General features: G+C 49.2%; 1 protein-coding gene across 1 annotated transcript; it reads right to left on the minus strand.

The window, feature by feature from the left end:
• Positions 1-11,331: 11,331 nt before the first annotated feature.
• On the minus strand, positions 11,332-16,404 carry TMEM92 (transmembrane protein 92). The gene is made up of 5 exons (XM_041723737.1): positions 16,272-16,404; positions 13,378-13,403; positions 12,492-12,566; positions 12,163-12,358; positions 11,332-11,919 (listed from the first exon to the last, which is right to left on the minus strand). Exons 1-5 carry the CDS (start codon positions 16,338-16,340, stop codon positions 11,812-11,814), a joined length of 474 nt encoding a protein of 157 aa, XP_041579671.1. The 5' UTR covers positions 16,341-16,404; the 3' UTR covers positions 11,332-11,811.
• Between the last annotated feature and the right edge of the window lie 770 nt (positions 16,405-17,174).

Consider the following 17,174-nt stretch of genomic DNA (forward strand, 5'->3'; position numbering starts at 1 on the left):
CAGACCCACATCCCTTATGGACATCAATACAAAAATTCTCAATGAGGGATGCCTGGGTGACTCAGTGGTTGAGCATCTGCCTTCAGCTCAGGTTATGATTCTGGGGTCCTAGGCTCGAGTCCCACATCAGGCTCCCCATAGGGAGCCTGCTTCTCCCTCTGCTTATGTCTCTACTTCTCTCTCTGTCTCTCCTGAATAAATAAATAAAATCTTTTTAAAAAATCCTCAGTGAAATACTAGCAAACTTAACTGAGCAGCAGAATAAAAAGGTTTTATACCATGATCAAATAGGATTTATTCCTGGAATGCAAGGATGCTTCAACATATGAGGATTGATTAATGTAATACACTCGTTAACAGAATGAAGGGAAAAAACACACATGATCATCTCTGTTGGTACAGAAAAGGAATTTAACAAAATTCAACAGATTTTCATGATAAAAAGCCTCAACAAACTAGAATTAGAAGGAAACAACCTCAGCATAATAAAAGTTATATATTATAAACCCACAGGATTCACAGAACTAGAACAAATAATCATAAAATTTGTATGGAACCACGAAAGACCCCAAATAGCCAAATCAATCTTGATAAAGAACAAAACTGGAGGTATTATAATCCTAGATTTCAAGATACATAATAAAGCTGTAGTAATCAAAACAGTATGGCACTGGCACAAAAATAGACACACAGAAAAAAAATAGATACATAGATCACTGAAACAGGGTAGAAATAAACCCAGAAATAAACTGACAATATATGGTCAGTTAATTTTTGACAAAGAAGGGGCCCCCGAGTGGCTCAGTTGGTTAAGCATCTGACTTGGGCTCAGGGTCTCATGATCAAGGCCCATATTGGGCTCTGAGCTTAACAAGGAATCTGCTTCTCCCTCTCCCTCTTCTTCTGCCCCTCCTCCCACTTATGCATGCACATGCCTGCACACACACGTGCTTTCTTTCTCTCAAATAAATAAATAAAATATTTTTTAAAAATCTTCCACAAAGGAGGCAAGACTATGCAATGGGAAAAAGATAGTCACTTCAACAAATGGTTGTGGGAAACCTGGACAGTATGCAAAAGAATCTGGACTGCTTCTTACACTATACACAAAAATAAACTCCAAATGGATTAAAGACCTAAATGTGAGACCTGAAATCATAAATATCCTAGAAGAGAGCACAGGCAGTAATTTCTCTGACAACAGCTAAAGCAATGTTTTTCTAGATATGTTTGTTAAGGAAAGGGGTACAAAAAAAAAATAAACTATTGGGATTACATCAAAATTAAAAGCTTCTGCACAATAAAGGAAACAAGCAACAAAGCCAAAAGACAGCCTACTGAATGGATGAAGATATTTGCAAATGGCATAGGCAATAAGGGATTAGTATCCAAAATGTATAAATAACTTATACAAACTCAATACCAAAGAAAAAAAAAAACAATTAAAAAGTGGGCAGAAGACATGAAGAGACATTTTTCCAAAGAAGACATACAGATGGCCAACAACACATAAAAAGATGCTCAACATAATTAATCATCAGGGAAATGCAAATCAAACCCACAATGAGATATCACCTCACATGTGTCAGAATGGCTAAAATGAACAAGTCAGTAAACAACTGATGTTGGAAGAATGCAGAAAAGAAGGGGAGCCCTTGTACACTGTTGGTGGGAATGCAAACTAGTGCAGCCACTCTGGAAAACAGTACGGAGGCTCTTTTAAAAATTTAAAATAGAGTTATGGGATCCAGTAATCTCACACTGGGTATTTACCCAAGGAATACAAAAACACTATTCACAAGGATATATGTACCCCTCTGTTTACTGCAGCATTATTTTAAAGAGCCAAATTATGGAAGCACCCCAAGTATCCACCGATAGATCAATGGATAAAGAAGATGTGGTTTAGACAAACAATGGAATATTACTCAGCCATAAAAAAGAATGAAATCCTCCCATTTACAACAACATGGATGAATCTAGAGGTTATAATGCTAAGCAAAATAAGTCAGTCAGAAAGACAAATACCATATGATTTCATTCATATATGAATTTTTTTTCATATATGAATTTAATAAAAAACAAATTAACAAAGAAAAAAACGAGACAAATACACCCCCCCCCCCGACTCTTAAACAAAAAGAGCAAACTGGTGTTTTGAGCAAACAGAGGAGAGATGGGTAGAGGGATGGGTAAAATAGGTGAAAGGGATTAAGAGTACAAAAAGATCCACTATTACATTGGGTCTTTCTTTATACTGAAGCATGGATGGTGATATCACAAACACAGAATTAGTTTAAGTTTATAGCTGCATCCTGAAATTCAGTCTGATGCTTTTGTTCCTTTTATTGTCAAATAGTTTTATTAAATCAGTTGGGTTTGAGAAAAAGAACCCCCAGGGAATATCATATTCAATGGTAAAAGCCTGAAAGCTTTTCTTTTAAGATAAGAAAGAAGTCAAGGATGTCTGCCTTTGCCACTTTTACTCAACATAGTACTAGAAGTTCTAGCCAGAGAAATTAGGGAAGAAAAAGAAATAAAAGGCATCTCAAGGTCGAGGGAGGGAGCCCCATGTCAGGCTCCACACTTAGTGCAGAGTCTGCTTGGGACTCTCTCTCCCTCTCTCTCTGCCCCTCCCCCCATGCTCACTCTCTCTCAAATAAATTTTAAAATGCCAATGATCTTTTCTTCAAATAGAAAAGTCCATCCTGAAATTCCCATGGAATCTCAGGAACTCTAAAGAGCCAAAACAGTCTTGAAAACTAAGAACAAGCCTAGAACTCCCACTTCCTCATTTCCAAACTTACTACAAAGCTATAGTCATCAAAGCAGTGTGGTACTGGCATAAAGACAGACATAGACCAATGGAATGGAATAGAGAGCCCAGAAATAAACCCTCACATATGGGTCAAATGACTTTTTTTTTTTTTAAGATTTACTTATTTATTCATGAGAGACACAGAGAGAGAGGCAGAGACACAAGCAGAGGGAGAAGCAGGCACCTCACAGGGAGCCTGATGTGGGACTCAATCCCAGATCCTGGGATCATGCCCTGAACCGAAGGCAGACGCTCAACCACTGAGCCACCCAGGCATCCCAGGTCAAATGATTTTTGACGAGGCTGCCAATACCATTCAATAGGGGAAAGGACAGTCTTTCAACAAATGGTGCTGAGAAAACTGTATATCCACATGCAAACAAATGAAGTTGGAGCCATACTTAACATCGTGTGCAAAAATTAACTCAAAATGGGTCAAAAACCTAAATGTAAGACCTAAAACTGTAAAGCTCCTAGAAGAAATCAGAAGGCAAAAGCCTCACGACTTTGGATTTGGTAATAATTTCTTGGATAGGACTCCGACGGTACAAAAAATGAGGAAAAAAAATAGACAAAATGGACTTTGTGGCAATTAACATTTTTTGTGTATCAAAGGATGATATCAAGAGTAACAAGGCAACCCACTGAATTAGAAAAAATAGTCACAAATCTTATATCTAATAAGGAATTAATATCCAGAATATACATAGAACTCCTAAAACTCTAAAACAAAAAAACCAAACAGCCTGATTTTAAAATGGACAGAGGGAGGGGCGCCTGGGTGGCTCAGTAGTTGAGTTTCTTGTAGCCAAGAAACTCTAATAAATAAATCTTTTTTAAAAAAAATGCTAAACATAGAATTGCCATATGATCCAATAATTCCACTTGTGGGCATATACCCAAAAGAACTGACAGCAAGAGCGGTATGTACAGCACTATTCACAATGGCTGCAATGTGGAAGCAACCCAAGTTCCATCAACACATGAATGGATATGCAAAATGTGGTATATACATACAATGGGATATTGTTCAACTTTGAAAAGGAAGGAAATTCTGACACACTAAACAACAAGGATGAAGCTTGACGACGACAACGTTATACTGAGTGAAATAAGCCAGACCCAAAAGACAAATACTATATGATTCCACTTATATGAAGTACTTAGTCACATATGAGTGGGTCAAAGTCACAGGGACAAAAAACAGGATGGTGGTTGCCAGAGACTGGGGGAGGGGAGAGGGTGAGAGAATGGAGAGTTACTCTCTAGTGGATACAGTTTTAAAGATGACAGGAGCTATGCATATGGATGGAGTCCCCACACAGATGTCGTGATGGCTGTACAACATCATGGATGCATTTGATACCACTGAACTGTACCCTTAAAAATGGTTATGGTAAATTTTGTGTATCTTTTACCACAATTTTTAAAAATTGGAAACAAAAGTGGGAAAACAAACGAAACCACAAGAAAAACAACCAAATGGCACAAACAAGATGTGTAGGGATAAGAGATGGAAGAGTAAGACTTATGTTATAGTTCAGAAGTCTTCAAATTATATAAATTGGTAACTGCATGTATATATATGCATACATCATGCCCCACGGAGGTGCACCCAGATGACCAGGAAACTCATCCCTGAAGTTGAGAATTTTTCCTCTTATCTGTGTCTCAGTGTGAGCAGGAACTTGGCTACAAGAAAAGTCATGGTCAGGTATGAAGGAGGGAGAAGATCCATTCAACTTTGCATTTGCCATTGCAGTGGAGCATCTGCAAATTACATCTCTCTACACCCAAATTACTAGTTTATATGAACTGCAAATTATTTTTTTTTAATTTTTTTTTTTAAATTTATTTATGATAGTCACACACAGAGAGAGAGGCAGAGACACAGGCAGAGGGAGAAGCAGGCTCCATGCACCGGGAGCCTGACGTGGGATTCGATCCTGGGTCTCCAGGATCACGCCCTGGGCCAAAGGCAGGTGCCAAACCGCTGCACCACCCAGGGATCCCTGAACTGCAAATTATAAAAAGCAATTAATGGGGCTCTGTATTGGACCTTGAGCACATAAACTGAACCTAAATTTGACCTAATGGTCTTTAATAATGTAAAAAAAAATAAAAAAAGCTCTTGAATGTGGAGGCAGGAAACCGATTTTTTTTTTTTTTTTTAGGAAACCGATTTTTTAATAATCTTTTTATTTTGAAATCATTACCAGTTCTCTCAAAGTGACAAAAACAGTAGAAAGAGGACCCAAGTTCCCTTTGCTCAGTTCCTCCCAGTGGCTACATCTTATCCACAGTATCAAGATCAGGAGGCTGACACTGGGACAATGTGTGTGTGTGTTACTTTATCACCCATGTTGATTTGTTGTAACCACCACTGCAAACAGGGTACAGAGCCCGTCGCCCATGGCAAAGACATCCTTCCTGCCACTCCTTGATCGTGACACCCACTCCCTCTCACTCTTATCCCCATGTCACCTGTGACCATTGGCACCTGCTAATTCATTCTCCATCTCTATCTCCTTGAAGAGACTTTTACCTTTTTAAAGATCTATTTATATATATTTTTCCTTTTATTTTTATTTATTTATTTATGATAGTCACACAGAGAGACAGAGAGAGAGGGAGAGAGAGGCAGAGACACAGGCAGAGGGAGAAGCGGGCTCCATGCACCGGGAGCCCGACGTGGGATTCGATCCCGGGTCTCCAGGATCGTGCCCTGGGCCAAAGGCAGGCGCTAAACTACTGCGCCACCCAGGGATCCCTCTATTTATATTTTAGAGAGAGGGGGGGGGGGGGAGAGCATGAGTGCATGCACAGTGGCAGGGGGAGAAGAAGAGGAGAGAATCTCAAGCCAACTCTCCACCGAGTGTGGAGCCCAATGTGGGCATCCATTTCATGACCCTGAGATCATGACCTGAGGGGAAATTGAGTCAGACACTTAACTGAATGAGTCACCCAGGTGCCCTAAGGAGACTGAGTTTTAAATCCAACTTTTGACCCTGCCAACTGTGTGACCTTGGATGAGTCACTTCTCTTTTCTGGACTTTATCCATCTCATCTATAATAAGATGAGGTTGGACTATATCAACATTTCTCTCAAATTCCCATAGGATGATAGGATCCTGAAGTTCCACAGGGATTACAAAAAGGAAAACAGGTTTTAGGGTGAAATAAATGACACCTGACCAGGTCCTTAACCTGGGTTTTTCTCCTTTTCTCTTGCAGGAAAGTTTGAGCTTTGCTTTCAAGGTGTCCATGACCACTATGGCCACCGGGTGAGTCAGCCAATGAAGAATGATGCCTATTACATGCTAGGCATTATTCTAGACTTTGGGGACAGTGAACCTGTCAAAATACTGTCCCTGAGGAGTCTGGGTCCAGAGGGAGGAACTAGATTGTAAACACCCAAGCACACAAATAAATAAGAGGACTTCCAGCACTGGGAAGCATCGTGAAGAATAGAGTGGGGGTAGTCAGGCAAGGCTTCTTGGAAAAGGTGATGGCTGAACTGGAACCAGAATGATGAAAAGGTGACCACCATGTGAAGACTGTGGGCAAAGTTGGAGGATGACAATTCCAAGCAGAAAGGCCATCAAAGGCCCTGAGCCAGGTTAATTTGGGACAGTCATGGCTCAGAGAGAGGGCCACTGTGGCTGAAATACAGTGAGGAGGGAGGGGAGAAGTAGGAGGTGATTTGACAGGGGATGGGAGGGGCCACACCTGCCAAGTCCTACAGGCTCCAGTCAGGGATTTGGAGTTAATTTTGACTGCAATGGGCAACCAACAGAGGCTTTCAAGCAGGAGAACGATGTGTCTTATTTGTGCTCTATTTTTTTTTTAAGATTTTATTTATTTATTCATGACACAGAGAGAGAGAGACAGAGACAGAGACAGAGACAGAGGGGCAGAGACATAGGTAGAAGGAGGAGCAGGCTCCACGCAGGGAGCCTGATGTGGGACTTGATCCTGGGGTGCCAGGCAGGCACTAAACCACTGAGCCACCCAGGCATCCCTTATTTGTGCTTTAGAAAGGTCTCCCTGACTTCAATGCGTAGGATGAACAGCAGGGGCAAAATGGACACAAGAGCAGAGGCAGGAAGCCAATTAGAATGTCACTGAGATGGCCTAGGCTAGACTTGACCATGTCTTGGTCTAGGGCTGAAACAGTGAAATGGTAAAAAAATCGTATGGTCTAATATGGAGGCAGGATGAGAAGGGAAGAGACTGAGGGAAATCACAATCACTGGTTTTTGGCCTGAACAACTGGCCAGCTGCCACCTATTTAGGATGGGACAACTTAGGAAGGACTTAGATTTAGGGCAGGATAGAAGGAAGTTAGAGCCTAGTCGTGGCTGTGGTTTGTTCACCTGGCATCCAAGTGGAGGTGTCAGGTAGTTGAACAGAAGTTAAAGACAGAAGTCCACAGTTCAAGGGACAAGCCCTGGCCAGAGATAAAGATTTGAGATCCATCAGACAACAGATGGTCTCTGAAGGCACACAACCAGATGAGAGTCACTATGGGAATGAATGAAGATAAAGACAGAGCCAAAGCCAAGTCAGGTCCCTCAGGCCAATTAACATTCAGAGGTGGTGGAGGAGGAGGGGAACAGGAAGGAGCCTGAGAGGGAGTTGTGGGCACATAGGAGGAAACTCCTGGAAGGTGGTGTCAGAGAAATCCAGAAGAGAGAGTTTTTCAAGGAGGAAGCAACCAAGTGTGTCAAATGCCACTGACAGACTGAGTAAATGAGGCTCAAGAATTGACTTTCGGCTTTGGCAAAATGTAGGTCACTGGTGCTGTGGACAAGAGCCATTGCAGGTGATGATGGGGACAAAGGGCTGGCTGGAGAGGGATGGCATAGGCTGGGGATGGGGGTGGAGGAAAAGGCGTGGAACAGCAGACGCAGGAATGAGGGTATCAGGGCAGGGCTTCTCTGAGATGGGTGATGAGGCACTTATGCCCAGAAGATAATAACCAAGGTTCATCAGTGTGGGAGAAATAGCTGATGCAGCATCACTGGGGGAACAAGGTCTGAGAAGGCACGAGGGGTGGAGCCCAGCCGGGGGATATCATCAGAGGTGAAGGGAGGGTGTGTGGCAAGTTCTTCTGTGATTGTATCTATTTTTGTCTCTGGTGATACCATCACCAGCTGAAATTGAGGCTGGGAGTGTGGGAGATGAGAGAGTAGACAGTATAAATTAGTCATCTCAAGAATGAGGATGGGAAGCTTCTAAGGCATGTTGGAAGAGTTGGGGGCCCACATGGGATCTGCAAGTTTTGATTCTAAAGTGAGTCCAATTGCACAGGTGTGCTGGTTCTTGAGCTGGATCCAACATTGGTTAGATCTTTGGTTTGGGGTTTTGCCAGGTGAGTACGACGGACAGAGAAGGGGGTAAAGGGATTAGATGCAGGGCAGTGATTATCAGGCTGGATCAAGGACTCCAGGCTGGGTAAGGAGGACAGTGAGGACGTCGTGGTGGCTGGCACTGCAGAGGGGCTAAGGCTTGGAGGTCTCAGTACGCTCAGATTGCTGCCTTGGGGCTACTGTGGTGCGTGAGCTGGAAGGATAGGGAACGAGAAGTTTGAGGTTACCAGGGATGACACACTGGAGTGTGCAGCTGATACAGGGGTAGAGGTGAGGCTATTACAATCAAGGGGGATCCCTGAATTCTCTTACTTCCTCAGTCCTCTCCCTGTGGGAGTCCAAGAGCTACATCCTACCAGAGCCAGAAGGGGTGAACCTCTTCACTGTACAGAGAAACTAAGACCCGGAGATGCCAAATGCAGAAACTTCAAGGCCGGAAGCCAGAGTTCTAAATCTCAGTCCCGGGGTAAAAGGAGATTCTTGTTGGTGTCATCCCTCCCCCAATCCTCCAGCAATTCCCCTGCCCCACAGCTTTCCCTGTACTCCCCATCCTCTGGAGAGTCTCCTGCAGATGGAAGTCTATAGCCACAAGGAGCACCTTCTTGTTAACCACGCCACATGTGTCTTTACAAATGTCTGGTGGCAGATCTGTACACTTGTTCTGTCATTGATTCATTCATTTGCCCAGTTAATCATTCATTCGTCCATCCATTCATTCATCCATCCTTCCCATGATTCCATCTTTCATTATCCTTTCATTAGGTTCAAGCTCTTAAACCAAGCGCAAAGGATGAATTCTCAGTCATTGAGAAAATGCATACCCACCCAACCAACCAGGCAGACATCGGATATGTCCGGAGTGCCAGCCAGTCACAGAACAGCCTCGGGTTAACATGTGGGTATCACATGTCCTCAAACCCTTGGCAGGTGTCCAGGCTTTCTCCTGCCCTTTGCTGATCTCATCCTCGGCTGCACATGTCATGTATGTGCCAAATGTCAGAGCTCTTCCCGCCTCTTCCTCATAGCGGGGCTGATAATATATGAACTGCTATTGATCAAAGTCTACAAGGTGAGTCTTCATGAACTTCTAAAGCTGTCTATTTTTCCATGACAATTTTTTTTGAAAGTAATGCTTGCTTATTGTAAAAAATATGACAAAGCATACAAAGTAAAAGACCTCCCTTACAATTGACTACCTCAGCCCCTCCACCCCACATTGCCAACCACTATTATAAGTAGTGGAGTGGGTATGGTTTGGTTCATATCCTTCTAGATCATTTCTATACATTTGCAAATGAAAAAATATATATATATATGCACGATCGAGTATGTAGTTACAATTTGAGATCATAGACCATTATTCTACAACTTCCCTGTCCTCCGTGATAATAAATGATGAGCATTGTGCCAGTTGGTTGTGGCAGATCTCTTTCATCATCCTTTTAAAAGGCTGCATTGCATTCACAATATGGAAGGATCCAGTGTATTTAATTGGTTCCCATCAATGGACATTTAGCGTATTTTTATTTACCTCCCCCCCCCCCCGCCCAGCTACAATGCTGCTGCAATGGACATCTTTCTGAGCTCTTCCGTATGAGCATTTCTGGAGGGTCATTCCCAGAAGTGGAATTGCTGGGTCATGTGCATTTTCCATCAGAATGGATACCCAGCACTGAGCATACTGCCTGACACAGAGTAGGAGTTTTGTAACGATCCATGGGGCGAAAAGATGCTGCTAGATTGCCCTCTAGGGTCACACAATCCCCCCTCCCACAACAACAAGCAGAGAGACCTAGAACTGGCCACTTCTGCCACCAGGTTCCAGCGATGCTAGTTTTCAGGATGACCACTTACTTTCCCTCAGGCCACTCTGCTGCATCTGGGGAAGATTTAAAGGCCTCATGCCATCTTTGATGAAAAGGAGGTGGTGTCGGGGCTGAAGGCGACCTCCTCCAGGTCTGCAAAGCCTATTGCTTTAACATCCTCCCACCCAGGTAGGTGTTTACCCAGCGAGGGCAACATCAGCTCTGTGACCTCTCTAATTGGAGCCAGCCGCCACCCTTGCACAAAGCACGTATATCTTCTTTTTCCCCCCCCTCATCAATCCCTGAAACTCATGGGAACCTTCTTGTGACTGTGCTCATTCTCCTAACTGCCAACTCCATCTGACACGATACTATCCTCAACCAACTACTGTGCTCCCTCTGGAGCTCTGTACCCAGCCCCAGTCAGGCACCCCCTGTTCTTAGCATCTTCGGGGCTGGCTGTGCCATTTCCCTGCTCCTGGCTCTGCCACCAGCCTGGGTTGTGACACCCTAAGAATGGGTATTATTGAGAGAGCCCTGTAGCCAGCACAGCAGGGCCAGTCCTACCTCCGATCTCCCCAGGAGCTTCAGTCAGTGCTGTTGCTTTGCCCATCTGCGGAGGAAGGCTGGCACGCACGGGCTGCAGGGCAGAGGCAGGGTCACGGCATCAGAGTCCAGCCCTACCTGGGCCCTGAGACGCTGACGTGGAGGGTCTCTCTCCCGCCGTGGACCCCATGCTAGTCCCCCAGCTCCACGCTTCGCTGCAGGCCCCATGGGGATGAACGCTCCTCGAGAGGACTCTCTCCCATGGTGCAATGGGGAATGCTTCTTTCCTCTTAGGGGTTAACCCCACAGATGAGCTGAGGTGGGAGTGCCCAGAACACACACAGGGCTGGAAGAGAGGGAGAATCTGCCCTTTCCTCTTCTTCCCCCAGAAGATTCTAGGGTGGGGCAGATGTGGGAGGCCCCACCCCACAGATGGCTAGCTTCCCCCACCCCCTTCCCCTCACCCCCTCCCCATCCCCGTGGCCAGAATGGCAGGGAGCTGAGCTCCACCGGGCAGAGCAGTGGGAGGATAGGATGGTGAAGAACAGAACAGTCGCTCCCAGGGGATCCCCAGCTCCCTGTCCAGGCTCTTTAGCACCATGACCTGGGTCTGGGTCAAAGCATCTGCAAAGATCCTCTCCTAGAGGGTGGTTCACAGATGTACTATCCACCCAGGCTCATCAGTAACACATCAATGGTAGGATTTGGGGTGCAGTGACCTCCTCCCTGCCAGTCCTCCAGCAGTGCCTAGGCTCACTCCCCAATTACACAGCCAGAGGCGGACTCCCAGTGACAACCAGGTAAAATTTAGTGAGTACACATGTGGGGGGTAGGGTACAACAGGGTCTTCTCTATTCAAGTAGACCTGGAGGTGGCGAAGAGCCCATGCAGTGCAATCTCCCAGGAACAGGAGTGCCCTCTACAAGATCTCGAGATTTGTATACCCCTCGGAAACAGGGTTCTCTCCACTCCTCAGAGTAGCCCACCCTACCGGTGGGCACCTCAAGGCACCTCAAGTGTCGATATCTTCCTCCTGGCAGCCTCTAGCATGAGATGGGGGCTGAGGGGAGGCTGACACTCCAGGCCAGCACCTGGGACAAGAGAGGCAGCTGAGGTGGAAGAGGACAGGAAAAACAATAAGTTAAAACCAAGAACAGCAGAGACATGGCAGGAGGGGTGGGGGTGTCACAGGAGTCCCAGGAGTCTTTGGCTTAATCCAGGAGGTACTGCAGAGGAGGGGCTGATACTGCAGTTCCAGGAGGGTGGTGGCTCAGAAGGCTGGGTTGTCGATGCCCCTGGGCACCCCAGGGTGCTCCTCAGGCATGAAGCTGTAGGGAGGGGGTGGCTCCATGGGGGGCAGGACAGGCTTCAGAATGATCTGCAGGTAAAAGAGGGGACACAGAGTCTTCTCAGGGCCAGGCACCAGCCATCACCACTCAAGTGCTGGCTGTGCATCCTTCCCAGGGAGGGGGGTGACACGACGGTGGCTGCAGAGCCCTCTCTAGGTCCAGAGGCCTGGTGGAAGGAGGGCCTCGCTGTCACTGGTTGCTCTAAAAATCTGGACAATAGGGAGGTATGGCCAGCTGAGGAACAGAGCAAGGAATGGGACAGAGACACTCACCTCGCTGTAGGGGGGTGGGGGCTCAAAGGTGGACGTCCTGACCCTCTCTGGGGGGGCAATAGAGGGTGGATCCGGGGGCTCCTCACGATCCACTGGGGGGTCCTGCTCCTGGTCTCCACAGTTGCTACAGAACCGCTTAGCCACGCAGCAGATGCACAAAAGGGGTATGATGATGAGGAAGGTGATGACAAAAATCCTGGGGTAAGGAACCACCAACATCTCCCTGAGTCTCTGGGCTGTCCCTGTCATCCCTTCCCCCACCAACCTGCACCACCCCTTGGGCAGGAGGTTCAGGCAACCCAACCACTATGCCCTGGCCCTGGGCTCACCTCAGAGGACTGGAGAAGAGCTCATATTCTTGACAGCAGCTGTCACCGCAGCATTTGAATCCTTTGGGGCAGGTGCTGGAGGGAGGCAAAGAAAGGCTGTTGGTACCAAGGTGGCAAAAAGATCCCAGCCTCCACACAACTCACTCATACACTCATACACAAGCCATGCCCCAGCAGGGTGGGAAGGAGGAGCCCTCCTTGGGCTCTGGGGGCAAAGCTGGGTCTGAGACCCAGGATCTGGATTCCAGGCTCACTTCACTACTTGTGCCAAGTCACACTTCTTTCTGGGTCTTCCGTTCCTTATCTATAAAATGGGTGGGATGAATGTCCTGTTGACCTCACTGGGCAGGTGTGGGGATGGCATGTTGTAGTGCCTGCAAGAGCCCTCTAAGGAGAGGGACAGGGCCCTCCTGCCCACAGTCCCCGGCAGTGGGGGCTGTCCTGGAGCAAACTCGAGGAGCCCTTGCTGGTGCCCATGGAGTAAAAGGTGGGAAGGAAACGGTGTTCCTGGAACATCCAGGGCTGATTTGATGGAAACATTCACCTGCTCAGGGGCTGCCCCCCTCAGTCCCTCCTCATTCACTCAGGCCTTTGGGCATTTATATATTAAGGTTGGCACAGTTTGCCTGCCCCATCCCCTGGGGGCGGGTACTCCTGGAGGAGAGACAGCCTGAGACCTAGAAGATGGAAAGAGGGGTGGAGATTAGACTCCAGACAGGCCCACAAGTGCAACTCTGCCCTGCTTGGCAGGAGGAGGAGGGCGGGAAGTGGGGGGAATGTGATGGATGAGGTGCCTTTCTGGCCCCCTTCCCATGAAGGCAGACAGGGCAGGATTTGGGGTGTCTCCTCCCCAGACTGGAAGTTCTAGCCCAAATCCCAGACTTACAAGAAGAGCCCACATTTGGCTGCAGCCTGTGGAAGAAAAGAGGCGGACATTAGGGGGGGGTGGTCATAAACCGAGGGGTGGCATCTCTATGCAGCACATGCTGCCAGGTGCCTGAGAGCCTGCAGCGGATCCCCAATGGATCAACATCCTCCCCCAGCCTGCTTCTTCATATCACTGAAGGTCTGTGAGTGGAGCCCCAGCTTATACGGGTGCCCCCAGCTCTCCTTTCTCTCCACATCACACCCCTCCACCACACCTGCTCACCCCCAGATTTGGAAGCACGTGCCTGTGATCACCCCTTCAATCTATCTCCTTTCCATGCCTCCTCTACAGACCAGAGCACCAGCACCTCTCCTCCTGCTCACTCCAATCACTCCCCACACTAAAGGCAAGTTCCTATCCAGCAAATCTGATCACCCAAAAGCATGCTGGAAGCTCCCCCTTCAGTGTCTCCCTGGTGCCTGGACCCCCAGCCACAAGTGTCTCCCCCCTGTACCCCCTGCACACACAGCTGGTAGGAGTTCCCTGAACATGCCTAGTTGTTTTACACCCGCATGCAAGGGCAGGCCCTCTTCCTCCTGCCTGCATGGTCAGCCGAACCCCATTCATCTTTCAGTTCCCTAGGGGTGTGTGTGGGTGCGTGTTCCTTGCTCTTTGAAGCCACCCAGACCCTCCTCTCCGGGACCCAGCTTCACCATCCCTCCCTCCTTTTTCTGCACCAGTTCTGTAGGGCATCCAGGGTATTGGTCCAGAATTTAACCGGATTAGCAATGATGTGTATAAACCCTCCTTGAAACATGCTTAGCCCAGGTATCTGTGAGGCTGGCTCCCACACCTCCCTCTCTGTCCATCTTATTTAAAATTACGTCTAGTCCCCCAAAGCATTCCTTGCCCCTCCCCCTCCTTAAGTTTTCTGCAGAGCTCCTACCTGCAACTAATATCCTATATGTTTCCCTTTATCTTGTTAACTGTTTGTCTCATCAGAAGAATGTAAACCCCAGAAGGACAGGGATTTTTGCCTGTCATCACTGGTGACAAATCCAACCACCACAATATTGGCAGAATGAATGAAAGAGCAGTCGCTGATTACCTGGTTTCACTTCCTCCTGGCTGCTCCCAGACTGTGGGGGTGGGGGTGGGGGGGCAGGGAATGCAGGGGTGGGAACACAGGAGGGAATGGGAAGTTATCTGTCACTCCCCTCCAACCTCCAGGTGACCAATAACCACAGCGTAAGGGTAAGATGCCTAGTCTGGCAAGATACCGCGTCTTCATACCTTTACTTGAAATAATTCAATCACCTTTCAATTGCTAACGACAGTAAAGCCAAGAAAACTGATGCCAGCCCCTAACACTTGGGCTGATTCTCCATTTCTGGGCTCAGCTCCACCTGGAAGCCTCCCTCCCACAAACCTTGGCACCCCAGGGACTAGAGCAGGAAGGCTGGCCCAGAGAGAAGGGGAACTTCACACATAGGGGCAAATGCAGAATTGGGGGCAGACCAAGGTGTCCAGACACTCAGGCACCCTCTTCCCCCTTCAGATTCCAGACCCCGCCTCTCCCCGCTCTCCTGGCCCCCAGCTACAGACAATGAACAGGTAAAATATAAGTGAATCCTGAGTTGCTGTTTGGAGAGGTTCTCTTACCCCCCTTTAACCTGGGGGTGGTCTTGTCCGAGGTGGTTGAGCCTGAGTTTTTTTTTTTTTTTTTTAATTTTTTAAATTTTATTTATGATAGGCACACAGTGAGAGAGAGAGGCAGAGACACAGGCAGAGGGAGAAGCAGGCTCCATGCACCGGGAGCCTGACGTGGGATTCGATCCCGGGTCTCCAGGATCGCGCCCTGGGCCAAAGGCAGGCGCCAAACCGCTGCGCCACCCAGGGATCCCGAGCCTGAGTTTTATTGAGCGGCTGTGTGGTCGTGGAGAACCTCAGCTTACTGAGCCGCGCAGTGGGGACATTATAAGCACCTGGCCCCTGACGTTGCTGGGAGAAATCAAGAGGATGCTCAGCTGAGTGCTGGCACAAACGGCTTGCCTCGCGGCTGGGAAGGAGCACCCGGGCTCCAGGGGCAGAGGCTGGGGAGTGAGCACAGTTGTGTGATGGGGCCCTGTTCTGGGGAGGGGGCCTGGGACGTCGCTGGCATTCTTACCAGAAGGTGAAAAATTCTAGACTGTTCTAGGCTAGACTAGACTCATGTCAGTTGCCAGGATAATCTCCCATCCCAGGACTGGACAGGGCTCGCCCAACAATTCAGAGTTTAACAGAGGAACGGGAGGAATGAGGGGGTGCATAAACCCTACCTCCCGCTCAGAATCACTGATTTCAGAGGTCAGCCCTGCACTGGGTCAGGCAGCCAGATCAAATTCTGCACAGGCTGGAATCCTACGCCCACTCCTAGAAGGCGTGGAAGGAGCCTTCTCTCCCCTAAGGGACAAGCAGAGACACAGTCCCAGAGAGGGCCAGAGCTTCCCCCAAGGTCACCCAGCACTGGAGGAACAGAATTAGGGAGACAGGCTGGCCAGGCGCCCAGACCTCGGTCCCCCCTAGTCCCTGTCCTGACGCCGCGGGAAGAAGCGGCAAGGACGAGCCCAGACTAATAGGAAGGTCAAAGTCCCGCTCACGGTGCAGCACTAGGTGTCAGAGGGTGGTGGGCGGGGGCCAGGTTCCTGCACACAGTCCCCCACAGGCGGTAGGAACCCAGGCCTTCTCAGGACCTCCCTCCGCTGCCGCCACCTCCACCTCCCCGGCAAAAAGAGAAAGGAAGTCGCTAAGTGCCTACGGGTCACGAGGAAATCCTGACAATGGAAGGTGGTGACCGGGCTCCAGAAGTAGGCCCCTGACCCCACAGGGGTAGGGCCCCGAAAGTTCTACAGCTTCACTTCCCAAGCGCTCACCTGTTGGGGGCCCGTCAGCAGGCCAAGCAGCAAGGTGGGTAGGAGGCCGGGGACCCAGGTGTCGGACATCCTGGCATGGGGGCCACGGAGCTTCCGTGTGTAGGGGGAGGAGGGGGGAGGCGGGGCCGCGACCTCTCCCACGTCTCTCCACCTATGGGGCCCCGCCTCGGGGTGGGGGCGGGTGGGGGCGGAGCTTATGCACCCGCGAGGGGCCGGACTTGGGGCAGGGAGGGGGCGGGGAGGGGAGGGGAGGAGAGGAGACCTGGGTCTCCGGAACGGGGAGGTAGGAGAGATTAACTGGTTTAAAAAAAAAAAAAAGTGGGATCAGTTCTAGAGCTACTCGTGGCCAGTCGTCGCTCCTCCACCCCTCCGCGGCCCCGGGGTTGAGGGAGGCCGGGAGTCGGGTGGGGGCGCTGGGGGAGGGATGCGGGCAGGGCGAGCTGCCGCTGCAAGCGCTTCCCACCTGCGCTTGCGGGGGGCAGTTTGCGGGAGAGGAAGGCGGAGGCCCGGGGGTGGTAGACGGCACTGTAGGGCGCGTGGGGGGGACGTGTCCCCGTTATTTCTGGCCGAGAACAGAGGGACAGGCGGCTGGTAGATTCCAGGGCCACAGCGCTAGTACGTTTGTGTCCCCCCGGGGTCCCCCGCACCGCCGGGGGCACGTGTTAGTGCACTTCCTCTATTTGACTCCAGGGGAAATTATGGCCCAGGATTCAGGGATGGGCCCCCGGGGTCGGCCCCCGGGGCGAAGCGGAAGCCGGGGGAACAGGGGCGCGGCCGAGCCGGCCCATCCGGATTCCTGGAAAGACCCCGCGGAGGCGGTCCCGGCTGGGAGGGCCGGATTCCGACCCTCGGCGGCCGCGCCCCAGCCCTCCGGGCGCGCCGCGCTTCCCGGGTCCGGCCGCC

Source organism: Vulpes lagopus, chromosome 12 (assembly GCF_018345385.1).
Source record: "Vulpes lagopus strain Blue_001 chromosome 12, ASM1834538v1, whole genome shotgun sequence".
Classification (NCBI taxonomy): domain Eukaryota; kingdom Metazoa; phylum Chordata; class Mammalia; order Carnivora; family Canidae; genus Vulpes; species Vulpes lagopus.